Source organism: Cricetulus griseus, chromosome 2 (genome assembly GCF_003668045.3).
Source record: "Cricetulus griseus strain 17A/GY chromosome 2, alternate assembly CriGri-PICRH-1.0, whole genome shotgun sequence".
Taxonomy (NCBI): domain Eukaryota; kingdom Metazoa; phylum Chordata; class Mammalia; order Rodentia; family Cricetidae; genus Cricetulus; species Cricetulus griseus.
In genome coordinates this window covers 234,634,997-234,662,788 of record NC_048595.1, presented here as the reverse complement: position 1 = coordinate 234,662,788, position 27,792 = coordinate 234,634,997, and the positions used below count along the sequence as shown (strand labels likewise).

The 27,792-nt window shown below is 51.8% G+C and overlaps 1 protein-coding gene across 5 annotated transcripts in view; it reads right to left on the bottom strand.

The window, feature by feature from the left end:
• Nucleotides 1–25,747, bottom strand: part of Nfatc1 (nuclear factor of activated T cells 1) — a 107,939-nt gene extending 82,192 nt beyond the window's left edge. For 4 of the 5 annotated variants that reach the window (XM_027403685.2, XM_027403689.2, XM_027403688.2 and 1 more), the window contains exons 1-2: nt 25,484–25,747; nt 10,873–11,971 (exon numbers count right to left, since the gene is read on the bottom strand). In XM_027403685.2, coding sequence (XP_027259486.1) covers nt 10,873–11,971; nt 25,484–25,610 — 1,226 coding nt within the window. In that variant the 5' untranslated portion in view covers nt 25,611–25,747. Of the gene's footprint in view, nt 1–10,872; nt 11,972–21,011; nt 21,158–25,483 lie in introns of those variants that run through there. The other variant, XM_027403687.2, reaches the window with a different exon arrangement.
• Between the last annotated feature and the right edge of the window lie 2,045 nt (nt 25,748–27,792).

Genomic DNA, 27,792 nt, shown 5'->3' with positions numbered 1-27,792 from the left:
CACATTTGGAGAGCTGGAGCTGAAAATGATCACCAGGGCAGACTACGTTACATGATAAGTGGTCTTTTTATTACGTATATTTAAAAAAATACACAGTAACGGCAGCTGGGTGGTGGTGGCACATGCCCTTAATCCTAGCACATGGGAGGCAGAGGCAGGAGACTCTCTGAGTTTGAGGCCAGCCTGGTCTACGGAGTGAGATCCAGAACATCCAGGGCTACACAGAGAAACCCTGTTTTGGAAAAAACAAAACAAAACAAACCAACAAAAACCAAAAAAGATCACACAGTAATGAACCTAGTTTTGTGCAAATGTGCTAATGTGTGAGGACATCCTCAGGTGTTGTTCAGCGACTTCCACCTCACTCCAGACAGGGTCTCGCTGGTGGTTGCCTGCTGCATGTGGCAGCCCACGGCCCTCTGAAGAGAAGCCAGTCTCTACCTCTCATTTTGCCCCAGGAGTACCCAGGTTATGGGTCCACACTGCATTCAGCTCAGGTCCTCATGCTGTGTTCATTGGCTTTCATGGGAAGTCATCCTGGCTACAGGTACAAGAGCGAAAGAACTTCAGAGTAATTCCTGGCTATCAGACCCAGATGGGACACGGTTTTGCTTAAATAGTTTGGGTAAAAATCCTTTCAATCCTGAATCTCCCATAGTTAAAAGTGCTATGTCTTACAGGGAAAATGCGAAGGCTATGTATGCTTCAATCATCCTAAAATCCATGAGGCTAATCCAAAAGCAAATGGAAGCAAGTTGAAGGAAATCCAGAACTTCACCTTTATAGCGCATTGTCTCAGGGGCAAGCAGCCAAGGGGAAGTGAGAAATGAAAGGGGTGGGGGAATAAGAGGGAAGGAGAGAATGGGGGAGGGGCACGGTGGGGAGAGAGGGAGGGAGGAGAAAGGGCTACTGAAGGCTATCGATGCACTTGGCTGGTTCTGCAAAAGTTGGACCTCAAGGCCTCCATCCAAGGCCAAGCCCAGGACCACCCAGCAACACTGTCAAGAGTGCACATCTGGGCCATGGCCCCCTGACCACAGGACTCTTGGCCTGGGAGAGCTTATCTCACCCAAGAGGGGCTGGCCTTCCTAGAGGCTGACCCAGTGCCAGTGGCCACCTCAGACAAGATGGACGGCCTAAGGATGGTCTGATGGGGAGCAGGTGTGTGGGTTATACCTTCCTTACTGTACCCAAACATGAATGTCACCCCGGATAGAGTGCCTGGGGTCCAACTCAGGTTCCTGAGTTCCTACCTTTCCCAAAACAAGCTGGGAGGGCCTCAGGGACCACAGGCCCCAACAGTCATCCCTTAGCCAAATGTTTCCTCTTGAGTTAGAAAGAGTGAAGGTAGGATCTAAGCCTTATTAACTGGAACACCTTGGAATATTCTTTTTTTTTTCTTGGTTTTTTGAGACAGGGTTTCTCTGTGGTTTTGGAGGCTGAACTAGCTCTTGTAGACCAGGCTGGTCTCGAACTCACAGAGATCCGCCTGCCTCTGTCTCCCAAGTGCTGGGATTAAAGGCGTGCGCCACCACCACCCGGCGACTTTGGAATATTCTAAGGGCTCCAGAACACCCCTGTCCTGGCTGGAGACTGGAGACCAATGATCTTGTCTATTGGACTAGTGTCCTGGGTATGCCACTAGAAGGTGGCTGTCCTTTCTATATCCAAGGGGGGTACAGATGCTCAGCTTTGGCCCCAACCCCAGGTGTAAGCAGGAATAGGGAAGGAAAATGACCCAATCCCCAACTTGCCTGCCTAGAGCTGGGCTGAGGATAATGGACCTGTCCTCTGCCTGCCGCCACCGTTTGTGGTCCAGCCTCTACCATGATAGCTTTGGGGTACAAAGTTCTTCCTGCTCTTTAGGACCTAACACAGCCTAAGAGCAATAACCTCATTCTGTGCTCTGCCCACCCTAGTCCCCAAGCTAGTCTAGTATTTGGGTCATGGGGGCTGGGAATTCTAGGGACTCTTGCCTAGGAGGTGGGCAGAGGCCAGCAGGCAGGCAGCCCCTGAAACAGAAAGCAAAGTACATGCCTGGCTCAGGAGACAAAGTCACAGTCACAAATCTGGAACTTGCAGGATACAGACAGTAGGCATGTGAGTGTATGTGCATCCAGGTCAACTGCATTAAAGCTGCAGATTCACAGACTTCATACAGTGGCTGCTCTCTGAGATCTCACCAATGAGGGTGTGGAGTATCTCCAAGGAAACACTTCTTCCAGTTCTATGGACACTCTGTCCTTCACCAAGGACATCCCATGAGCCTCCACCTGTGCATCAGATGCTCAAGAATTGCCCTCTAAGATTTGGTATCCCATCACTGTTCAGTCACTCTTGCTCCCTGGTACCCATGTGGGTGGAGGTCAGAACTTATGAGCCAGGCTGAATCTCCAGGCACTGTGAAACTTGAGCTTCTGGGTCTCCAGCCAGAATCTAGAGGGGTCTATGGCCTGTCCACCTGTTTCTAATGGAAAAACAAAGAACAAAGAAAGAAGGAAGGACTGATGGAGACTATTTCCCAGGAGGATTCCTGTGGGAAAGGAACTGGGTGGCCTTTCCTGCTCCCTCTGCCCGGGAGCAGGCCCAACTTCTGCATACCCTGCATTGCTCTTGTGCGTCCACCTTCGCCTTCCACGCAGTGCCTGTCTCTAGCCACTGAGCCACTCCTAGCAGCTGCACTTCGTCCACACGTCACTGATGTTTTAATAATGAGAATACTGCAGGCCGCACCTGCCATGAGTTACTCATGAAAAATGAAAAGCAAAACAAACTAGCACAATAACTTGGACAAGTCACAAGTGAATGCAGAATGGAAGACAGGCCAGTCACAGGGCACTCCTGCTACTTCCTTCAACTTGGTTTCCAAGTGATGCTGAAATGGTTGCCAGTCAAATTCAGAATGTTGGTTAGGTCTGTTCAATATGCTACCAACCCACAGGGAAGCTACTGCCATTTATGGTCATCTAAAGCAAGCTCCCTCATTTCAGCCATGATGCTCTGAGATGTTGCAAGGCAGATATCCCTCAATCATCATGAGACATGGGACAGTCTGGGTACCTTGGCCAAAGGATGAAGAACCTAGACATGCTACAGAGCTTCTGACACCTGTAGAAATAACACCTGTAGTCAGACACACACACACATAAGGTGTCACAGCTCTGTTCTACCTTAGAGATTCTAGGCCATTAGTGTCACTGGCTGCCCAGGATTCCTTGGTTTTAGAGTTCTGGTTCCAGCAAAAATAAGGTTATCAAAGCAAGTTACTACCTGGGGCTTTGGACACACACTGCTACATTCGCCTGCATGGGGTATGCTAGGCATTTGCATGGGTCTCAAAGTCTGCATCATGCTCATCCTAGTGACCCGAGTGAATTTTCTAGAAGCAGCAGCCCAAATATCAGGGGCATCCCTGGACAGCCAACCTATGCAGGACTGCCAAAGTCAGGGGCAAAGGTGCATGGCCACTCCTATGCCAAACCTCTTGGCAATTCTCGTATCTGAAGAATACGTGCATGTGATCATCCTGTCCAAGGGAAACCTTCCAGTGGGGCTGGAACCCTAGCATCTGCGACACTGATCAGGTGTGGTGGGCAGTGTCCACACGCCACGCCTAAGCTATCACGGCAGGCAAGTCCTCCCTTTGCCTTATAGGTGCTTCACCTGGCAAAGGTCTGTAAAGAGTCCTTGTAGATGGGACTCAGGGAATGTGGTAAGTGTTCTCAGAGTCCTACACCAGATGGAGTTTCCTTGGCTACTCTTCCAAGTACAGCAATGCCAATCCAACACTAGGCTGCATGGCTCCTGACAAGTCACACTCCTGCCATCAGGAGACTTCAGAGTAGATTATAAAAAAGACAAACAGAGGGTTGTGGGGTTAGCAGTCAGTCAAGTGTGTGCTTTGCAAGCCCAGGACCTGAGTTTAATCCCAAGAACCCACATTGGGGGTGGGGAGTGGGGGTGGAGTCAGGTGCTGGCTAGGAAGGCAGAGACAGGTGGATCCCTGGGGCTCAATGGCCAGCTAGCCTAGCCTACTTGTCAAGCTCCAGGCCAGTATGAGACCCTTTCTAAAAAAAATAAAAGTAAAAAAGAAAGAAAGAAAAGAAAAAGAAATAGTGGTGGCTAGAGCCTGAGGAATGACAGCTGAGGATGTCCTTTGGTCCCACACACCATAACTAACTCTCTCTCTCTCTCTCTCTCTCTCTCTCTCTCTCTCTCTCTCTCTCTCTCTCACACACACACACACACACACACACACACACACACACACACACACACACACCACATATACATAGACATACACAATAAGCCCCACTGTTTTTCAACTAAGACTTGTATAATAGAAGTGAGTGATGATTTCCCGACTGGGTTTCATCCCGAGGCTGATTTTTTGCTCCACAGGCCAACTACAAACCCACAACTTTTCTCAGACGACAACATGTGAGCAGAAATGTGACTGTTTCATCTGCGGTCACTGATTGATGCATGTGGCCTTGGACACTTCCTCCCAGACAGAATTTTAGCAGTTTGGGAAGTCTTAAAATACAAGACTGGTGAAGGCTTCAGAGTCAGAACACCCAGACCTGACTGGGGACAGCCAAGACCAGGTATGGCCTACTTGCCCCCTGAGGACATGAAGTTGCATTTTAATTATTCTGAGACTGATAACAATTAAGGTCTAGGTGGTTGCACTTAAAAAGCCTCAACTCATCAGGGCAGGTGGGTGGTGGTGGTGCACACCTTTAATTCCAGCTCTTGGGAGGTAGAGGCAAATGGATCTCTGTGAGTTCGAGGCCAGCTTGGTCTACAAAGTAAGTTCCAGTTCCAGAATAGGCAGGCAGGACTGTTACTCTGAGAAATACTGTCTAAAAAAAAAAAAAAAAAGCCAAGCTCAAGAGATTGGTGTCATCTTATTTTCCCCAGGAACACGGAAGTGCGCGAGTTCCCCTTTCTTCAAAGAGCACTCAAAGGAAAACGAAAGGCCAACATCCCCCACACTGACAGAGCTTCATGTTCACAGCCTCCCTGAAGTCCTAGCTGAAGCATCAGGCTAACTTTCCAGGCAGAAATAAACGGGGCCTTGCCCCGTTTTCCAAGTATCAAACTGTGAACTGATACCAGGAACAAGACACTAGCTTCTCAGGCATCCAATACCACTGTGGAGACACGGCAGGAGTAAACAGTGGATTCCATACACAGTTCCCAGGTCTTAAGTGCTCTGCCCAGAACCCCAAAGGCCCTAGAAGGCAGTCTCATTCCCTAGAGTCAGTGAGTTCTTGGGCTCTGGCTCTTCCTAAGGAGGCCTGGGTTCAGTCCTACCCTGGAGCCCCTATACACTCCCAGTATTACACAGAGCTCATATGAGGGTGACCCCATGGGACAATTTAGAGTCAAGGACACCACAGAGGTTGCAGGCTTTGGGATCACCTGCCCTGGCTTTATCAGTTACCATCTGGCCACCTTAACAAGGGATCCCCTTGGTGTTTGGTCAGTGGTGAGGTGGCTGTGTGAAAACCTGACATGGCCCGAGCACCTCTATCTGCAAAGCCTCCTAAGATGTGGGTGGCAACAGAGACTTCTGCCCAGTCTCAAAACAGCCCTCCCTCCTCCTTCTCCAAGTCCCCAGAGACATCCAGTGTCTGTAGCACGGCAGGGAGATGTGGCAGCCCACCTGATGATACTGGTGGTGCTCCTTGATGTCCTTGCCCCAGGGAATCAAAGGCTAATTCTGAAACCAAGAACAAAGAGCGGATAGCTCTTGAGAACACACAGTGCATCCATGGACCCACAGCCTGTGGCAGCTTCGCCCTTTCCCCCAGAGCCTCTGCCTGGTTGCCTTGTCTGTGTGAGTCACTTGCTAAAGGGAGCTGCTACAACACTCTTGCCAGCACAGGGAAAGGCAGTCTCTGTGAGCTCCTATCACCAACTTTTCCCAGCTAGTGAGTAAATTTCATCCAATACTTCACATTGAACACTGTACACTGATGAGAGCTAGAGGGAGACTTGGGAGAGTCAACATGCATAACACCTAGGAGGTTGGTCCTAAAACAAGAGCTAAGGTGGTGGCACATGGTAAGAACTGCTTGGAAACAATGTGGCACTAAGTTTTCTCCTAGAAAAGAGTGGCACTCAAGGGACACAGTAGTGGGCATTGGATGTCAAGACTGGAAATCCTGTGGCAAGGTACTAGGAATGTATAGACAGAGTACTGATAATCTATGGTGTGGTCCTGGAATTTATATAGATTGGGTACTGGGATTTATACAGAGCATTGGGAATGGCTGGAAACTGCTGTATTATTCACCAAACAATCTCCCAAGGAGGTGATACAAGCACCACTAAATCCACAGAACAGCCGAATTCACTGGGAAGATTCTCCTCCCTGTGGCCACCGATTCATCTGTCTTTGTGTGCTCTAAAGACAGCCAGGCTCTTCCTACACTCTAGCTTGCAACCAATCTACAATCATCATGGGTTCAATGAATCCATGAGACTTGAATGTTCTTGGCAGATGTCAAAGATATGAACAGGCCAATTTGGCCATCAGAGCCCTGAGGTGGGCTGTCACCCCCAAGGACCCACAAAAGCCAGAAGTATCTTCACAGACATTGTGCTTTCCCTGGGCTACAAGCTTACTGGATTCACAGAACAGCTATCCAAACTGAAAATCCCCTGATGAGTGGAGGGCAAGTGTGAAGAAAGATAAGACCTGGATTTATTGTGAAAATCTACAGGAGCATTTAATCTTATTCCCACTTAGGATAAACTCTGAGCTACTCCGATAACCTCAAATCAAAGAGGACTTGCTGGACCTTTTGAAGCTAACACTTGTGCATATCATCAAAGCCACTGGTATCATCAAGGCGTCCAATATCACAGCCAAAACCTGAAAGAAACAAGGTCTGACATACACTAATTTGAACATAGTACCCCTTTCTTATCATCTGAACCAAGCCGGCTCCCTGAATCAAAGCTGTTTGCCAAGCCTGCCCCAACCCCTTGGGAATGCTATTCTTCAGAAAGCAACCTAACTCAGCAAACATGCCACTGGTGCTGCACTTAGTTAAAATGCTTCAGCTAGCCGTAATCTAGCTCCTTTTCATCTGGATTCCTCATGTAACTTTGCCTTTGTGTAGGCAAGTCTAAAGATCATGCTGCCTAGGGCATCATAACAGTGAGACACTTCCCATGAGCCTGTCCTAGAAGGACAGAGAATGCTGCTGTGCAGAGCTGACACAAGCTGAGTTCCACAGCACAGGTACTGGGGGAAGTGTGGCTCAGGATGGAATGGATGGATGAACAGGCATTTAAACTTTACTACCTTTGGGTGAATACAAAAGTCCTTTAGAGTGGCTGTGGAGACAACATGCCAGTGTTATACAAACAAGAGGACATGAGCTGGGATCCCCAGCATTCATGTAAAGGCTGGCTGCTGTGGCACCAGCTGTAACCATGGCATGGGGTGTGGGCAAGCGAGTGAATCCTTGAAGCTCATTTGCCTACCAGCCTAGCTGGGATGGTCGGTATGTTTCAGATTTCATGAGAAACACTGTCTCCAGGAAAAAAAGATGGAGAGCAATAGAAGACACCCGAAGCTGACCTCCTACAGGTGCATGTAGGAGCTTGTGTGCATGCGTGCGCGCGTGTGCGCGCACGTGCGCGTGCGCGTGCACGCGGGCACACACACACAGACACACACACACTATACACACATATACTATACACACACACATATACTACACACACACACACTAGACACACACATATATACTACACACACACACTCGACACACACACACACACGTACACTACACACACACTACACACACGCATACACTTAAGACACACACACACACACACACACACACACACACACACACACACACACACGTTCATACACTACACACAATTCCCTAAAAGCCACAATCTGAAAGCTACATTCAGGGACCATCTAATGTGAACTGGCATCCCCAGACACGGGCGGGCACTCTGGTGTGCACTATTCCCACACTTCCATAGGTGCCAGCACCCTGCTCCACACTGCCACTCCTACCTGGGCTCAGCAGCAACATAAAAGATGGCTCCACCTGCATGAAGGTACCTGCTATTGCTATCGTCATCAGTAAGGCTCAAGCGAGTTCCCACACGGTCTGTGCCAGTTTCCTACAGTAACATCCAGTTAAGGCCTGCGTCTAAGACCACGAGAGCCTCTCCATCATCCTCACTAGTTTCACAAGTGTGATTTCTTCAGCTGCACCAAGAACTTGGTGTCAGTCTTCGATCTACCCCGTGGAGCTAACTGGAGTGCTCTGAACAGGAGAGGGAGTGGATACCACAAACAAGAACAAACAAGATCCAGGGTGGAGGGAGGGGTGGGTTCACACTGGGGGAGCTCTCCAGACTAAATCTAGGGGATGGGTGGGGACACAGCCTTTTAGAGGCTCCTCTAGGTCCCTGCTGCCTGGTGCTTGTCCACTACAAGCACCTGTGGGGATGAAGTGTGGCTTCTTCATGGCGAGGCCAAACCACACCTCACTTCACCTCCACTGGAGCGTTCAGCTGCCTAGAGTAGCCATTAGTGAGTTTGTGGAAATCCATCCAAAGGGACAGGGAAACATATTTTGAGGTGGACCAAAACAGTGGGAAAAGGTGAACTTACACACACACACACACACACACACACACACACACACACACCCGGATGGGGTGGTGTTTGTTTGTATTAGCTCGCAGGAATGTCATGGCATCACAGCCACCCCAGAGGCCCTGAGACCATGAGATAAAGACAACAGGATCACAGGCCACTAGGTCCCCATCAGTGTTCCTAAGTAGAGGGAAAAAAACAGCAACTGCTTTCCAGGGCCTGTATCACTGGCAGGCGGGGACAGGCAGATCAACAGCTGTGGGCCACCAGGAATATCCAACTTGCTGAGGGCAACCTCTGAGGAGAACCAAAACCCATAAAGTGGGGGCAGATTTCATGTTTGGAGACATTTTTTGCTATTTCCCTGAAAAAGTAAGATGGGCAGTCAGCGTCAAACTGTGCCCCCAAAGTTTTAACTTGGACTCTTATCCCCCAGCACTCAGAGGGTGACTGATCTGGGAAAAGGATCCTTTAAAGGTGACCAAGTTGGTGTCACTAACTAGCATGAGCTCAGACCCAGGTCTGGGGTACTTAAAGGAAGGAAGGCAGAGGGATGGCCATGGAACATAGTGGGAGATGATGGCTACATGCAAGCCAAGGACAGAGTCCCAAGAAGAGCCAGGTGACCACGCACACAATCTTCTTGGGTTCTAGCTCCTGATACTGGAGACAATAAGTCACTCACCTGTGGTTCCTGTCACTCCAGCCCCACCCATGTGCTAACCCGAATCTTAATTTTAAAAGGCTCTTACTGCTATGGCTCCAGTTATACTTTAGGACATTTCTCTTCCCTGTGCGCTGAGAGGGCCAGTGTTGACACAGTCTTGGTTTTAGTTAAATAGAAGTCATGATAATAGTATGGCAAGCACAACAGTTCTTTATGGATTTTAGGTTTCCGTGTTTTAGATAAACTTTGTTCCTGACAAGCTCTGATGACATGGTTTGAACCATCAGCCCTTTGAGCCTCCTAGGACAGATGGAGGGACACAGGACAGACCAGCAGAGTACTATATGTAGCAAGACAGGAAACGGCTCTGTTCCAACGCCCTACTGTCAGAGCACACTCTGTGCACAAGACAGGACCACCTCACTTTAGGAACCATCCTCCATCCCTTTGCTGCAACGTAAATAAAGATTCAGCAGTGTCACTATACCCTGCCACTACACCTCCTGGAGTGGCCCCAGTCACACATGGCCTTGTGGCCTCACTGTATGGAAAGGACCCAAAAAACCCAACTGAATTCTGGAGCTAGTGGCCTCACAGTCACTAGAGGGCAGGGTACCAAATACCACTTGGGGCATGAGTCTGCCCTGAGGAGAAGGGGATGGGAAGAAGGCAAAAGACAAGTGCCAGGCCTTAGACAATCGGGGTCCCTTGATCAGAGATCCCTCAGCTCCTGGAAGCACAGCAGACTGATCTCACATGGGCTTTCAATGGCCTGAGTAGATGTTTTAATACCTCGTGTAAAAACCCTGGAGCGGGAAGCAGCTTGCCAGGCGTCACAAGCGGCACACCTGTCAGGAAAGCTGTTTAGTTCAAAATAAAAGCGCTGAGCTGGTTAAATGGGCCCAGCAAATCGAGAGCAGCCCTGCACCCTGTTAAAATGTAAAACCAACAATGTAAGACCAGAGTTTTGTCCCATGCTCTAGCTCCTGTTAGCAGACTGCCAGCCAGCATGTACTGGTCTCCTGGAAGGTGGTGGCAGTGGTGGTGGTGGTGGAACTGGTGAGCTGGATGCTCTGGGGGACTGTGGAGCTGAGGGCCCATCTGCCCCAGCATGGTGATAGCAATTAAGGCGAGAAAGGAAGTGGGTAAGCGGCAGGCAGAACACACAGGAGGATGGCTGCCTCCCCGGGCTTATTAAAAACACAACTGTGCATGCGTGAGGAACCTCAGCCTGAGCAGAACTGCAGGCATGGAATTCATGTGCTGCAACACCGACCCTAGTACCTGTGAACCCCACCTCCAAAGAAAAAATGCCATCTGTCCCCTAATCTAGTTGGCGGCATCCTTAGAAAAGGAACTGGTGACAGAGATGATATGTAGGAAGCTGCCACCAGAAGACACAAAGCGGGCAGTGGCAATGCTACGGGTGCCAGCATACCATTATCTCCAGAGAGAAGCCAGGGCAGTGCTCTTCTCTACACCAGCCACGTCCCTACTGTAACCCCCCCCCCCCACACACACACACACAAACACAGCTCAACTCCAGTCGGAGGCTGCTTACCTCATGTATGATGTAGGGGACAGAGACTTGGGCTTCGCCCACTGGTAGGGGGCCTGTGGCACCGACAGATACTGTTCGCAAAAGGCCCCCTTCCGGAGGTGCTGGAAGGCAAACTCCTCAGGTGCGAAGTCAGAGGTGGGTGGAGTGGCGCCTAGGTCTTCCCCAGCTGGTTCTACCTTGAGGGCCACTGAGGGCGCATGCTCTAGAGCTGTCTTTCGAGACTTGATAGGGACACCATCGCCCAGGTCCAGAGTGTCAGTGGTTAGGGCGTTGATGGCTGCCACGATGGCAGAGCTGGTATACTGGGTAGTATTACCGAGCCAGGTGTCTTCAGTCACACTGACCCGAGGGGAGCCATGTGGGGATGGTGTGGGTGAGTGGTGGGGTGAGCAGGAGGGCTGCCGGCCATTGAGGCTGTACTTGCGCTTGTTGCAGGGGGATGTGGGCCGGGAGCCACGCGCACCCAGCCAGCTCTCCTCGGTGACACTGGCACGAGGAGAGCTGGATGGAGAGTGCCTTGGAGATCCCAGAAGGTGACAGGCACCCAGGCCTCGGGGAAAGCCCTCCTCTGGGTCTGTGGTCTTGGGAGACACGCAGGGTGACTGCCATGGAGAGGTCTGGGGGGACGCATATGGGTATGAGTAGTTGGACTCATAGGAGGAGGCCTCAGAGTTACAGCTCCTTGAGGACAGGCTGCTGGCCGGGCTCAGGCAGGAGGGGTCTCTGTATGCTTCCAGGCTGGGCAGGGGCAGGGTGGCTGTGGATGGTGACCGCTTGCAGCTGGGAAGCACGTCTTCTACCTCTACGTCGTGGAAAAACTGGCTGCTGCCATGGTGGAGGCCCAGGTAGGAGGTGATTTCAATTCGAGGACTCTCCAGAGTCGGGGCCCCATTGGGCCGGGTGTTTCCGGAGGACAGAAAGTACCCCGAGGGCCCACTGTCCACAGCCCCTCCATAACTCGAGGGGTGATTTGCTGAAGGAACAGCTGAGATGCCTGGGGTGGACGTCTGGAGGTCATGGCATGGTGCTGGCAAAGAAGTGTGTGCTGTAGGAAGGGGCAGAGTCGAGGTGATGCTAGGGGATGCATAACTGTAGTGTTCTGGAAGAAAATGAGAAAAGAGAAAAGATGAGGCCAGTGAGCAGGAAGTATACACCCACAAAGGTGGGGAAGGGAAGCCAAGACCTAGAGCCATTGTCGACCGAGGACTCCAGGTCCCAGGTAGCCTCTTGAAGTGTCCTGAGGTCAGGCTACCCCAAGGCCTCCAAAGCCTCCTGCTTGACTCTAGACCTCACTCTGTTTCAGCACAACAGCCTTCCCCAGCCAGATGTCCCCCGCCAATTGCCACACCGTTGTCCCTAACTGTCCTCTCTATTAAAACTGCATTCCTAGCCACTGTAATGATTTCATGTGCTAATCCAATAGCTGAGTTATATTCTCCAGTTTATCCCCCCCCACACACACACACTCTCCCTCTCTCTGGCATACATCACAAGCTAACATGCATTTTATCTATCCATCCGTCTGGTTCATGGCTGTCTGCAGAGCCTTGGACTGTGCCAGGCACAGTGAGGCACTTCTGTAATTCTAGCATTTCAGAGGCTGAGCAAGGCAACAGGATTTTGAGTTCCAAACCAGGTGTTCATTCTATTTCATGGGTGGACAGACTGGTGCGTTGAGTGGCAGATGATGGACAGAAGGATGGACAGTGGCTGGATAGATGATGGAGGGAGAGAGGGAGGAAGAATGGCGGGTGTGTAGGTCAAAGGAGGTATATGCTTTAGCCACAGGGGCCCAGGCTTTTAAATAGGTTTTTATGGACAAATCACTATCAAGCAGCCCACATGCTCAACTGCAAAGAGCACATCCAAAAAGATGGACAAGAACGGGAACTCTGAAGTTGCTCTTATGCTGCCTGAGGCTGGCTGTACCTAGAAATCTACCTTCCAGAACTTCTGAAACAGAAAAGTTGGCTCTAAGGCATAACTAGACCTCAGAACCGTTATGTGATAGTTCTATCTTGATAAACACTTTTTAAAAACATCATTATATTTAGTACTAACAGGAAAGCCTAACTTCTGGATTTCTTGTCAGAAGTGGCTCAGCATCCCAGAGCCATTCATGTGTGTCTGGAGTCAAGCATTCCCAGGTCTCTGAATAATGGAGATCAGCACAAGGAAATCCTAGCTCCACACCAGGCTCTGGTGCCCACCTGGGAGAGAGCACTCAAGGGCAGCACTGCTCTCTGCTGATCCCTGGCTAAGAACAATGAGGGAAAACTCCAGGAATGTTGGTGTCTCAGAGTGTCAGTCAAACCCTAGGATATTTTCTAGGAGAAGTGGGTCAGGCCTCAGGTAGGTTAGAAAGTTTCTACTTATTGCTCACTCTAGTCTTCTGCCATCGATGGGTAGCTCACAAGCCCTCTGGCAACATGGCAGCCACTTCATGAGGTAGACAAGGGTCCCACTCCAGAGTCCATGGTCTCCTCCTCAATCCCTGGGTCACAGTGGCCCTCTGGAAAGGCTAGAGCCAAGACAAAGAGGAACAAGGGGCAGCTAAAGGAATCAGAAACAACCCAAAGCAGGAAGCTGCATTTGTGCCAGGTAGACCTTCTAGTCAAGGCTGTGGTTGAGAGTCCTTGTCATACAAAAGCACCACGGCCCAGTCTGAACTCCATACCCTGAGAAGTTGGAGCCTAACATTGAAAAGGACACTGCTCTAAATTACTCTAAAGCCACTATCTAGAGAAGGTAACACTTCTGAAGAGACAGGACTGGTGGCTGGTGCCAGTTGGGTCTTAGAGTAGGCCTTTGCTGGGTTCCTAAGCTCAGTCTGTTTCCATGAACACTGGACAAGATTGCAGAGCTGTCCACTGTCATTCAGCCTTCCTTTGTGTCCATCTGTGCATCCCAGCCTTGGACAGAGGCAGGCCACCCCCAGTTCCCCAAGTACGGTCATGGGGAAGACTGATCAGGGGGTACATAATGGGTACTAGCCCCAGAGGACCCAGCTGGTAGAAGTACAAAACAAGTTCAAGTAGGAAAACCAGGCCTAAAGACCAAAGGCTGGTTGGTAAAACAGACAGATGGTAGGGCTCCTTTATGAGGTCTTGAGCAGGTTACCAGGGACCCTATGAGGGAGCAGTACTAATAGACACCTATGTCCATAAGTTGTCTTCTCTGCTGCTATTGCCAGACACTGTGTAAAGATTCATCTTGGCAAAAGGAGAAGGTAAGCAAGAAGAAGGGAGGAGGGGCAGGAGGAGGGAGTGGAGGAGGCATAGGGAGGAGGGGGCTCGCCATGCATCCTGTGCTCCGCTGTTCCATAAAGATGATAGACACAGAGGAAGACGTTGCTGTGAAGATCTCCCTCAGCCAGCCCAGCATTCTCTAATCTAGAACTTTCCACGGGAAAGCACGATCAATGTTCCATGGCTCACAGGTGTGGCCAGGATCTGCCCACCTTCAGCTAAGAATTCAGGTCTTAACTAGTCAAGCAGAGCCAGGAGTGTAATGTGGGGACCCCAAAATGTCACTGTGTCATTGCTAATTAGAATACTAATAAAAGGGAGGAGGAAGTTATAGACTAACAGAGTAGTAGTTTCAGTAACTGATTTAAGCAATACTTAACTAGTGTTGGGGTCTTACAGTCAGTTATAACTTGAAGGAATATCTGCCTCTCTTTACTAGGCTTCACCTCTGAACTCAGATTTCTAGCTCCCTGATGTACCACATCCTCTGAAACATGCTCCCTTCAGAAGTATCTCTAGTGGTCATCAATTTGCTCATATCCAGCCAGGTCCCTTCTGATCATCTATCAACCCCTACAGAAATCATAGACTCACTGCCACCCACGGATGGGTGAGTCCTTTATGACCCCACCTGCTAATCACCCAAAGGGCCCCTGAGGATGAGGTCATCTGTATTCTGCTCTCCAGCCTTCTGAGCCTTGGTACCACCAGGGTTCCAGAAGGGTCTCCAGCAGCTGGGTGGAGCAAATTGGCAAGGCAAGCTTCTGCCTGAAGCACCAAATTTCTGAACAAAGGTGCTCGAGGCACACATCCTAAGAATGGTGACAACTACACCTATGTGGGTGCTATGGATTGCCCAGACAGCACCCAGGTGAGATGGCTTCACAGGCCCCAGCCCTGAGCAGGCAGATAATCTGCTTGGGAAGTCAAGTCTTGCCAATATTATGCTTCGCGTTGTGTCTAGAGCTCTCTGCACTGTGAGAAGCCTGCCAGTAATGCTTTCAAGACCTGAGAGATGGTTTGGTGGTTGGAAATACTAGCTCTTGCAGAAGACCTGGGTTCAATTCCCAGCACTCATATGGTGACTCACAACCACCTGTAACTCTAGTTCCAGGGGATCTTTTGCCAAATTATGACCTCTACAGGCACCAAGCACACATTTGGTGTATAAATATACACCACATATATACTTTGCTTACATATATACATGTAAGCAAAATACTTGCACATAAAATAAAATAAATGAATCTTTTCTTTAAAAAATAAAAAAGAACTGGTTTTCATTTTAAGGGATCCCAATTCCAGAAGATGAAGAGTCTGAAACTAAGGCTAGTGAGAAACACTGGCATCACAGCAGCTGTACGCATGCTGGGAAAACCATGAAGACCCAGGCCAGCCCTCCCTGAAGGAGGCATACCCGCCATTGGGCGGGACCTGGCTCCTGTGTGCTCTGGCTTCCAAGTGAAAGAATCCTATGTACTCCTGACCAGGCAGGCCCCACAGTTCACCACCTTCTTTTGGTGGGAAGGAAGAATTGGAAGAGTTCTCTAGAAACTCCTAGCATCAAGCAAAGTAAGTCGTGGGATCTCCTCACCCCTGACTTGACACCCTGCAGTGTTGAGTCCAGGATTTCAGCTGCCCGCAGAATGGAAGATTCCAGAAGAAAAGGCTGGGTGGCAGGCAAAGGGCAGACGGTGTGGCAAATCTCTGCTTTTTCTCCTTGGGGCAACAGGTTTTCTAAGGCCCAGTGAAGGAGGGAGGAGGTTTTATTCACTCTGGGCCCAGATGCAGAGGAAGAGGAAGTTGGGGAACGTGGCACATGGGCCCAGAGACATTACAAGAGGGGCTTTTACTTACATGAAAATGTTTAATAAAATAGGAGTCAACGAGGCAAAGAAAAAGTCCATAAAACATTAATTAAGAAACAGAACAGGGTTAGGGAAGTAAGCACTTGACTGGCACTGGAAGAGCCTTGGGTTCAATGCCTAGCACCACATAAAGCAGGCATACTTGTGTGCTCAGCACTCAGGAGATGGAGGGAGGGGGATCATGAATTAGAACTATCCTGGCTACACAGTAAGTTAGAGACTAGCCTAGGGCTATCTGAGCCACTTTCTCAAAAACATATTAAAAACAAAACCAATTAACATACATGTGGACTTCCTTGGTCAAACTCCAGAATGAAAGCTTAAATGCCTGTCTGTGTGAAGTGTGTCTGCCTCTCAGAGTCCTCTGGAGCCAGCGTGCCCCCTGAGTCCATGGTGGGCGGCTGAGCTTCTTCTTGCTGTGGGGCAGGGTGAGGCCTTCACCTGCACTGACTTCCTGCCTCTTCAAAGGCGTTGCTCTATAGTCTATAGGGAATGCCAAGCTTCCCAGTAATTTCCTTTCAAATCCTGAGATGTTGGGACCAATTATGTCACATCAGATGCTGCTGTTGCCTGGCAGCCTGGCTTTTGCTGAATGGGTCACTAAACTGGGGTGTAGGAGACCACCGAGGAAAAAGCATAATCGAGAGCAAAGACCTCTGGCAGTACACTTTCTGTTATGTAATAAAATGTAATGAAGTCACAGCCATCCTCTGCAGGGCCACAGACCTTGCTCATTCCTCTCAGTCACCCTGCTGCATGCAGAACACCACATGGATGTGACAGGGTGCACACAACACTGGGCAAATCCAGAGATCTCGGGCTGGCCAGCTCCTACCAGCTTCCCACTGGGTGACCAATGGCACCCGCTGTGAAATTGCTTGGTAGGTGCTCTCGTTCAGGTCACTTGGCATTTTACCTGAACCGAGTGAAGACAAGGCTGTGTGTCTGCCACACCACATGCATGCGATGCTCACCTATAAGCATGGCTGTCATAGCCACCACCAGAACTCACTGTTCACAAGCACAGAGAATGACACATCACAGCCAACTTTCACCTTTCATTTTAAGGAACACCCTTTTAGCCTTTCCTAGGACTTGAAGCTAGAAATAGAATCAGCGAGAGCCTGCCAGCCAGGTCCTGTCCTCCAGATGCCTGCCCACCCTGGTCTTTCTACATGCAATAGCGCCTGCAGGGTGTGGATGAGGCTGCAAGTTTCCACACTTAGGGACAAAACAAAAGAAAACAAAACAGTACCAGGCAGCATAGTCCTTGCTGTCACTTAGCACAGTGGAAGGTGCTACCTAGTGAGGACAGCATGGAGATGGCTGGGCCAGTCCTGTGAAGTGACAGACAGCAACAGGTTATAAAGTACTGTCATGCAACGATGTGCTGAAGGGAGATTTACAGGCCAGAGAACTGGACTTGCTGAAGCAACAGAAAATGTCACCCAATGATCCACAAATAAGCTCACCACAGCATGCTTAAGGGCCCTGTGTCCAGCCTGGGTCCACAGTTTTCCTCGAAGATCTCCAACACTCCCCAGGGTACATATTAGAGCATTACTTCTGCCTGTCTTTCCAAGGTGCTCCTGCTTAGCTGGGGCTTCCTTTGAAAACCTGACACAGAGATGACATACCCTGCTCACATGGACAAGTTTATCATTGATTAAAATAGCTACGGGGCAGGGAGGCTGCTCCCAGAAAGACTGAAGTCCTTGCCCCAAAACATCAAACCTTAGCATACTCAGGGCTCTCCTGGGGCAAGGCCCACTCCTCCCAGGGATTGCTACGGTGGGGACTGACAGACCAACATGGGCTCCACTACAGCCTGCTGGGAAAAGAGAAGTTATCCTCCTCAGCAGAAAACACTTGGGAATACAGCTCTTCCAAATCCCATGGCAGCAAAGCCCCCTTTCCACTGGAACACAGTTTAAGCCTGAAGCTGGTGGGCAGAGCTGTCTGGGCCCAGGGCCTTGGCCAGTTTCCTCTTGAGTTGCCACGGAGACAGAACTAAGTGGCCAGGCCAAAATAACTTACAAAACAGGAGCCCTGGGGCGGAAGTGGCACACCCGCCTCCCAGCTGACAGGCAGAGCAGCTATTTCCTGAGCCCCAGAAGGAAGCCTATGACCCTGCCTTCTCCCAAAAGCTGCCCCTGGTCCACTGGTTGGCAGGGTGGAGACAGAAAGGAATATGGGAATTTCTCTCGTCCTACTCTGCCCTAGGCTGCTTACTTTAGCATACCCTGGTTCTCCCCTCCCAATGGCCATCGTATATCTGCCACTGGCACATGCTGAGCACTTTGGAAATAAAGCACCAGGTACAATCCTTCCCTCCAAAGGGCTTGGTAAGGCCCCACAGGATGGCCCATTACTGCAGCCCACCCTGCCCTCTATGAGTGAATTGGGGGAAGGGGCTGTGTCCTCTTCATGAGCATTTAGGAGGTAGGCTACCCCCTTGCTGTGAGCTAGCTATGTCCTTTTTTGTGTGTGCTCAGTATGATCTGTAAAACTCAAATATCTGTTATTTCACTTTGCAATTGACCTCAGAATTGTCACTTATGTTTAGACCCAGATAATGTGAAGGTCTTTCTACCAGTCAGTAGTGATTGGGGAGTTTAGTAACTTCATATGACTATGTAATATAAATAATGTAATTAAATAATAAAATGTAATTATGATACTGGTAATGGAGAGAAGAGCCTGAGCCAGTCTCTCTCCCTCTTTCTTATACACACACACACACACACACACAGAGAGAGAGAGAGAGAGAGAGAGAGAGAGAGAGAGAGAGAGAAAGTGAAGGAGAGAGAAAAAGAGAGAGAGAGACCTGGTAAAAGAGATATAGAGTTCTTCCCGATGCTGGGCCTCCCTCTGCCAGGGCTCTCTCCAGGGGCCTGTGACCTGCAAGCTACAAGTGCTGGACTTAGATACACACCTCTGCTTCACTGAGGCAGTGACCCACAATTCCCAGGGCCATCCATAGGCACATCTCTGCATCTCTGTGCAGTAGCTCTAGGGGACACTCCTTTCCAGGGACACTGTATTGTTTCGGTCACACCTAGCCTGAGCTGTCGTGAGACCCAGGGCTTCACTGTTCCACTCACTCTACTTCAGGGAAAAATCATCAAAAGCACAGCTCCCTCACATGCACAAGGGGACGATGTGATCAAAACCCATTTGCCACTCAAAGTTCAAGGAGCCACCTGCTTCCCAAGCCAGAAGGGAGCCTGGGGCTCACTCACTGGAGCCCCTACTCGGCATCTTCTTCATGAATAACAGCAGAAACTGACATCTTCTGTTTCTTCCTGAATGGGCCTGGATGAATCTTAACTTTGGCATTATGTGTCCCGATACGGAAAGACACTAGGGAGAGAGCTTCTGTGTCCAGTTATAAGTCAAAGATCTTGGGGGCGGGGTGCTGCTGGCACTGAGATCCACTAATAGTCTGCCAGAAGCAGTACACACATATCATTGCCCTCAAAGATTCTCACCCTAGGCCTGTGGAGACGACTACTAAGTTTGCATCCTCCCTTGAGGTAAAAATGTATGATAACAGCCGGCAGGTACTCTTCCACCAAGCATGCCACAGGCCACCATGAGGTACCAGGGTATGGTTCTGTATCTTTGCCCCTGGTCATGTTGCTGGGCCTGCAGTCAGTTGTCCACTCAGAGAAAACAAGGGGGTCACAGGAAGGCAGTGAGGCCCTACCCAAATAGCAGGCAGCTTGGGGAGCCCAGGAAGGATATGCTCCACCCCATAACTTTATCCCTAAAGAGAAGGGAGCTACAGGCATTATAGGGGAACCAGATCCACAGTGACCCACATTCATTCAGATCCAACATGGACACCCTAAGAAGAGGTCCGGGAGTAGGTTCTTTTGGAGAGAACTCAAGAATGCCCAAGGCACTGCCACAGCAGCCAAATCCAACTTCCCCAAAGCAACAAGGCCAAGAGCCGTCAGGGGTCTCTCTTTCCAGCCCAGCAGCTGCCTTCTTCAGACCCTGCCTGCCTTGGATGCCACTGACCCCAGAGCCCTGCAACCTGGGCCTTGGGAGAAGAAAAGAGACCTGTGAGGAAAGGGTTTTTATGGGGACAGATGATAGTTGTTGGGTGGTGACAGCTGAGTAGGAGCATTCGCCTTCAAAGATGAACAAGATGTCGAACTTTAAAGGGGGCGGTATATTACGGGTATTATGGAAAATATGGCATGCTCATTTCAGAGGTGTGCTACAAGTGTCCTGTCTGTTCATCCCCACATGCTTGGGATGCAGACCCCCAAGGAAAGCACAGAACACTCTGGGGCTGTGTGCAAGTTGAAACAGAAAGTCAGGTGGAGAAAACAACCAAAGTGCGAGGTGAGGGGACGGGGGACGAGGGGAGGGACGGGGGGGGGGACTGGAAAAAGAAATGGACTGTCACTATTGTTCAGGAGAATCAAGTTTGGGGAAATAGCACTTCGATTGTTGGCCTAGCTGGAAGCTTTACTTTTGACAGCCAGAAGAGAAAATGAAAAACAGGTTCTGGTTGCTGAGGTGTGGACTGCAAACCCAACTGGTGGAGCCTTCCTGCTGACCTGCTGCAGTGGCGGTCAGCGCAGGGCCGGGCCTCCTGGCTCCGGGTCCCCAGGGCCCGGCGGTAGCAGCCGGGCTCTCAGAAAGGGCGGTCTCCGACCGCCCTCTGGCAGCGCCGCTGACCATCTGTCCCCGGACTACGAGGTCCAAGTCCTGCGCCGGACACAGCCTCCCCTCGGGTAAGGGCCTCCTGGAAAGAGGGGCGAGCCCTCTCCCGCAGCCGGGCGCTCAGATGCCAGGAAGTGGCCGGCGGGTGAGCGTGGCAGGCTCGCCCCACAGGTGGCCTCCCGCCTCCTCGCGGCCGGCAGCAACTTGGTCCGCGTCGCTCCTGGCCGCACAGGGCGGCGGCCCAGGATCCCGGCCGGTGCCAGGTTGGGGCGGGCACCGGCGACCTCAGCAAACTCAGGCCCACGGCGGGGTGCAGGCGCCCGCCGCCCCCCGCCGGACCCACCTGCGGCCGCGGCGCCCCCGCCGCTCTGATCGAACTCGAAGAGGAAATCGAAGTCGAACTCCGGGTCCTGCTCCAGCCCCGTCATGTCGGGGTCGCGCGGCACTGGTGCGCCCGCCCGGCGCTCGCGCGCGTCCCCGGAGTGACGCGGCCCCCGCCTCCTGTCCCCTCCCCTGTCCCTCCCCGGCCTCCCGCCCCGGTCCCGCCCCTGTCCCCCCGGGTGTTTCCGGGTTTACATAAACAAGCCGCTCGCGGCCGCCGGCTTCCGAGTTTTAAATAAACTCCGCGCGCGAGCCCGAGCGCAGCCTGGGCTCCACTCGCGCCCGCAGGACCGCGCGGTCCCAGGGACATCCCCGCCCCTCAGCAGGATGCCTGGTCCCCTGCAGGGACCAAGGGACCTCGGTCTCCCGTAGGACACCCCCTCCCCGCAGAAACCCAGTGTCCCGCAAGCAGCCCCGGCGTCCGCGCCCCAACCTCGGCACAGCCAACCACAGCAGCAAGGCGAACGCAAAGCCTGGGCCGGGCTGCGCGGTCGTTCTGGACCCGAGCGCAGGGCTGGCGGGGCGGGAGCTGCATCTTGGACCCGCAGCCGGGCCTCGCAGCTGGCCTCCTGGTTCCAGTTCAGCGTGGTGCGCAGTCCACAGCCCTGGGTCTTGCTGTGTCCCTGCACCAGGAAAAAGACCAAGGCTACTGGATTAGTTCAAAAGTTCGAAAAGAAAGGAAATATATATATATATATATATATATATATATATATATATATATATTTCAAAATATGGTCTCTCCTGATCTATCTAGGGCTTCCTCTAGGTTTCTTCCTGAGCAGAATGGCTGACTGGAGGAGACCCACCTTCATGGAGGCACCCCAGAGCCCACCTTAAGAGCTTCACAACTTCTAGCAGTAAACGCTGGGGGTAACATTTTCTAGCCCTGCTTTTACTAAAGAAATTATCTGAAGTGACAGGAAATTGAGGGTGGGGGGTTCCCGAGGGTCAATTTTATTCAGGTCAAGTCACAGAACACAGCTGCTTACAAACCATTCAAGTTTACCCTGGTGGCCACCTCACTCAGAACAAGTCCTGTTTTCGTGAGGCACTCACGACCTCAATATTTCAGCTCCTAAAACACTACACACTCCCGTTTTAGCGGGGGTGACTTGAAAGCTCCCGAAGGCTGAGTGGGTGTCACCCACTCACACAGTGCCATGCAACCAGACAGAAAAGCCTCGGTCTGTGGAGCCCCATCCATCTTTTCCTGTTTCCCCAGCTTTTTTGTTCTAACTTTCCTGGTGTCTTGGCATCACGTAAACCAACATCTGGAATATTAGGAAAATGGTGGCTAGGGCAGGAGAGGCCAGTTTCAGAACTGGGAGGGAGGCAGGAAGGAAAGCAGGAGGGAGGCTGATGGCAGTATCTGCCACCAGATGCAAGTGTCCCCTGTGTCCTCCTGCTGCCCTGCAGCCCTGGGCCCTGGGGGATGGCTTTTTCCGGAGGCTAACTTGGGCCTCACGTGGGCTGCCACTTCTCCCAGGACCCTGTTCCAATAGAGGGTTTTCTCCCGTGATAAACTGTAGTTCAGTCTGGCCTGATTTAGTTTCTAATAATAGTTCTCACTTTGAGATGCATGTTGGAGTGTTGTTTTGTTTTAGTTTGCTTTTCTGCTGACCTTCGGGGAAATGGAAGTTCTGTTTTCTGTGGAGAAACCTCGATCCCTCTACAGCCACCTTTTCCCCAGCTATACATACATGACAGCTCTTTTTGTCCGATTTTTGAAAAAAGCTTTTTGCTTAAGTTGAAAAGCACCTGGCTCCTGCTGCCCAAGTGCCCTGAGATGCTGGGACCATAGGAAGGAAGGAAACCTCAGGGCCTTTCTCTTAGGGGCTGGGCTGGCTTCCTCCTCATCTTCTTACTAACATAGGAGTCAGTCAACACAACTACTTGTGAAACGCTCCTGTGTGCTCCTGTGTACCCCCCTCATGCCTGTCCTCTATAGACTATGAAGCTTGGTTTGCCAGTTTCACACAGACACTCCAGTTTTGATAGAAGTGTTTAGCTTGGACCACATCCTTCCAAGTCTGCAAGATGTTAATGGGCCAGCTCCAGTGCCGGGTGTGATGAAGCAGAGTACAAAGCATTTTCTAATCTGGATTAGGAAACAATGCCATGAAGCTAAATGGCTGAAGAACAGGGCAAGCTTTGTTCAGCTCCAGAGAGCGCATGGGGCGGGCATTGTGTGAGGCAACTGTGACGCTGTGGCTACCTACAGGCTTGTGTTTCTTGGAGTTCTTCAGAATAGAGCAACAAGGCCTTCCGAGATGGCTGGGCCTGGTGAGCTTCCATCCAGATGCCCATCATGAGGGAAGGCCTCAGAGAGCAGCCAGTGCCCAGTCAAGGCCTGCTTAAGCCCACACTGACCTGCTGCATGCAGTGCCTTCCCCTGTATGGGTTTGTCTGTCTCAGGACTGGATGACAGTTTTTGGTTAGCCCAGTCATATACACACACTCTCTACAAAACATGACCAATACGATTTGGTCAAAGGGCATTATTGCCTCCAGTCCACTGCTTCAACAGAAATATTTTCAAGCTTCCTTTTCTAGGCAGGTGACACAAGAAATGACCACTACCCCCCTACACACACACAGACACACACACACACACACACACACACACACACACACACACACACAAACACACAATGGCTCTTCCTTTAGTTACAAAAAAGAAAAAAACACATTTTTTTGTGTTTTGTTTTGTTGATACAGGTCTTATACTGTAGCCCAAGGCCGGCCTGGCACTTGCTTTGTAGCCCAGGCTAGCTTCAAACTCCTGACAATCGTCTGGTTTTAGTTTCTCAAGTGCAGAGATTACACCTAGGATTACGAGGGAGAACCATCAAGCTCAGCTTAGAAGAAAAGATTTCTTTTTGAGTAATGGAACAGTAACTCTACAATTAAAGAAATGTAGGCTTCAAGCACCTTATCCCCCCCCCCCGCCCCCGTGAGGAATGTGTGTGGAAATAAGTGTCAAGAAGTTCACAGTATAAACCACAACAAATACACTGTTAACTTTCCTTGTAGCAAAAGCTCCTCCTGCAAACACTGAGACATCCTTGGCAACATTTAGGCCTCTTTAAAACTGAGGGTGATGGTGTGACTCAAGCAATACCTTCCCCCTTTGATTCAAAGTCCCCATAACACTCCACCGGACTCTGAAAATCGGGGTCCATTTGTACTGAGTTTATGAGTTTGAGTTTGAAGATAAGCAAAGGTGTCCAGGGCCGACTATGGGAACTGCTGCCTCTTCCTGATACACTCACTCATCAGAGTCTCACAGGAAGCTAATGTCTCCTTCCAAGTGCTTATGTAAAGGATGGTACACAGAGCCTTGTAAATAGGAGTGACCCAGTCCTAGGAGGGGTCCAGCTCACCCGCCCCACCTTCAGTCATTTTAAGCAACATCTTCAGAGCCAGAAAGGAATTAGGAGACATGCCTCCCAGGTTCCATTGCACACAGGTCAGGTTATCTTTATCCCCTGCTGAAAAGCCAGCCATCCTTTAAAAGGTGTTCCAAAGACACCTGCAGGAGCCTACATTAAAAGTCATTTTACTGGTTCCTTTGAAGGAACACAAAGGGTCCTGACAGAGGGTCGGGGCATGTCATCCTTCTGGCCCTACCAAGTCAGGGCAGATTCCAGCGTCTATTCTTTACCTGGAAGAAGCAGCTCGGAACCTGGCAGTCCTTCTTCAATCTTTCCCAAGGCGTTTTCTAAGGCAGAACTCTTGTCGGAATGCGACATTTGGCCACAACCTTGAGAAGCATCTAGAAGCCTGGACCACTTGGGGCCAGTCGGCCAAGCCCTTACTTAGCAAGAGGAACCTACGCCCTGATCCACTTGGGAGGGCAAAGGACCCTCAAACTTCATGCCGTTTGCTTTACACCTAACGGGTGGTCTTGCTTTCCTGAGGTAGAAGCAGGACCATGGCTGCTATTCAAAAAAGCCTCACATCATCCAAGGGTGTTTTATTTTCCCTTCCTTCCTTCCTTCCTTCCTTCCTTCCTTCCTTCCTTCCTTCCTTCCTTCCTTCCTTCCTTTCTTTCTCTTTCCCCCCCCCCCCCCCGGTTCTGACGGTCCTCTCCCTCCCAATCCTTAAGCCTCACCTCTGTGAGTTAAGTTTCCCCAGCTGGGATCTCCGCGACCCTAGCCAAAGCCAAGTTTGAGTACTCTGCACTCGAAAAGAGACACCTATTGGCAAGAAAGCGCGCTAGAAATTTGGGCTGCGCCGGGGAAACACCAGGGGGACACCCTTCACAGTGTGTGCCACGCTGTCCGGCCGGACGCCCGCGCCCCTCCCTGGACGCGCAGGCCAGCCGGGCAGCCTCGCCCCGGAGGAGGGCTAGAGATGGGCGCGGGGCGCGGCGAGCGAGCACAGAGGGCCAGCGCCCGCGGGGGCGAAGGACGGGGGCGCCGGGCTTACCTTCCTCGGCTGCCTTCATGGTGCCGCCGGCGGGCGGCACGGGCCGCAAAGTTTCTCCGCTCCCGCAGACTGCGGCCGGAGGGCCGAGTGGAAACTTGGAAGGGACTGGAAAGCTGGTACTTGGCATCCACGCGGCGGCGGCGGCGGCGGCGGCAGCGGCGAGCAGCAGGAGGAGGAGCGGGAGCTGGCGCGGCTAGCAGCCCTGGGCCGGCTCCCTAGTCGGACCTCTTCGTCGCCGCCACGCGCGGGGCCGGGCTCAGCACCGCGCGCCTTGGGGAAGTGGCATGCGGGGGGGGGGGTGTGCACGCGTGGCAGGCCTGCCTGCGGCCGGGGGATCTTCGCGGGGTCGGAGGTGTGTGCCGCGCCCGGGAACCCGTGCCCAGCCGCTGGGATTCGCCAGGCGACTCTGCCGCCCAGTTAGGAGCCTCTAGGTCTCACTCTGACGCAGGGCCGGGCTCTGCCTTCTGCCTTTTTAAAGCTGGAAAACACCTCCCCCGGCTCCCGCCCGCCGGGCCGCTCCCGCGCCCCCTCCCTGCAGTGACATCACGCCCCTGCCCTCCCGAGTCGGCGCGGGGCCCGGGGGACAAGTCGCGGAGCGCCGCCCTCCGCGCGCAGTGGCTGCAGTTCACTGGGCAAGCAGGGCGCCCTGGTTTGGACAAGGGTACCCCGGGATGGACCAGCGTTGCGCACAGGGAGGGAAGGGACTCAGTAGGGGTGACGAGGACTGGAGGGACTGGATGGGGCTCCCAGAGGCGCTCAGGGGCACCCGGAGGTGGGCAAAGGTGTACAAGAGGGAGGAAAGGAGCGCGAAGGGAGGTGAGGGGGAACTAAGGGGTAACTAAGGGTTCGTGGGGAGAGTGGGGACTTAGGGACTGGCGGGGACAAAATGGAAAGGAAACGGCTTGCCAGGGGGCGATGGGCGAACGCGCCAAGCCCAGGCGGCGGCAGCTTCACGCCGGTGTCCTGAGACAGCTACTTCACCCCTTTAATGTGGGGCTGGGGGTACGAGCGGCGGGGGAGGGGTGTCGAGACGCCTTGCATGCTGAAGTCATTATGTAAAATCGCAGGCTTCCCCCGCTGTGGAAATTTGGAAAAGCGCTTCCACTGGCAGGAGGGAGTAAGGAAATTCCCATCCCGCTAAATTACTAACAGATTGCATGGGCGTCCCGGGACAGCCAGATATTGTCATTTTTACTCTGTAAATATCCGAGGAACTAGATTTCTTGCTGTATGAGAAGGGGAGGGGGGCAGCTTGTCCAGGAGAGAACGCCCACCTGCGCAGCTCTTTTTGCGTCTTTGCCCCAGCGCCTGCAGACCCGAAAGGGGACCACGGGGTGACTTTTGCAGGCGTGACTGCGAGGTTTCTGGCTTTGGATGGGGCTGGTGCTTGGGAACTTCTGCAGATTCTGTCCCGCCTCGCTTCACACTTTTTCGCTTTCAAATCTCCTCGCATCTCCTAGGGCGCAGCTCTCTGCTGCCAAAACCCGACCGTATTTTCTTGTTGGCTTTGGATGGAAAACATTGGAGGGTTGGGCAGTTAGAACGTCTGGTGTATAGAAATCATAAGCCGATTGGCCTACACCTCATGTGCATTAAAAGAAACCCACAAAGCAAAAAAGCCTGTCTGCTGTGGGGCGCGGAGACTGTGGGGCGCGAGGGGCGTGTACTGAGCCAACGGATGCTCCAAAGGACTTGACGCCCTCCAAACCTAGGGAAATTTGTTCTAGCCAGCAAGTGGAGCTGGCCAGATGGGCCCGATGTTGAATGATATGAAAGTGCCTGTCTAAAACGCATCCACTCCACCAGAAGCATCTACCCGCGCCTTCCAGTGGCTTCAGCACCACTTTTTCTTTTTTCTTTTTTTTTCCTACTACAGCGGAGAAGCGCAGTGGTGGGGCCCGCACTGCCACAGCCATGCCCAGCACGTCTCAGGAACACTGCCGACTGGCCTGCTGCTCACGTGGAAAGCTGGGCATGGCACGCACCTCTTGCCTCTAGCGTTGAGAGGAGGGGGCACTAGCATAGGTGGTCAAGAGGATAGTGAGGGAAGCGAGGTTGAGGGTGCCTCGAGAAGACGTGGTGACCTATGAAGGAGCTGAGGGCTCAGTGAGGATACTGGGATGTGAAGCGAGGATGCCAAAGAGGAACCCCCAAATCCTGTAGGGATGCGCTGAAGCTTTCCTGTGCTACTCAGAAGAGGCGGCCGCTAGGGGGTGCCAAGACCCCACTTCCCAAGACTCTTTCCTCCACCCCAGCCCCCCAAATTCATTCTTCTGTGAGTTCTGGTGTCTCCAGACCAAAGTGCCAAG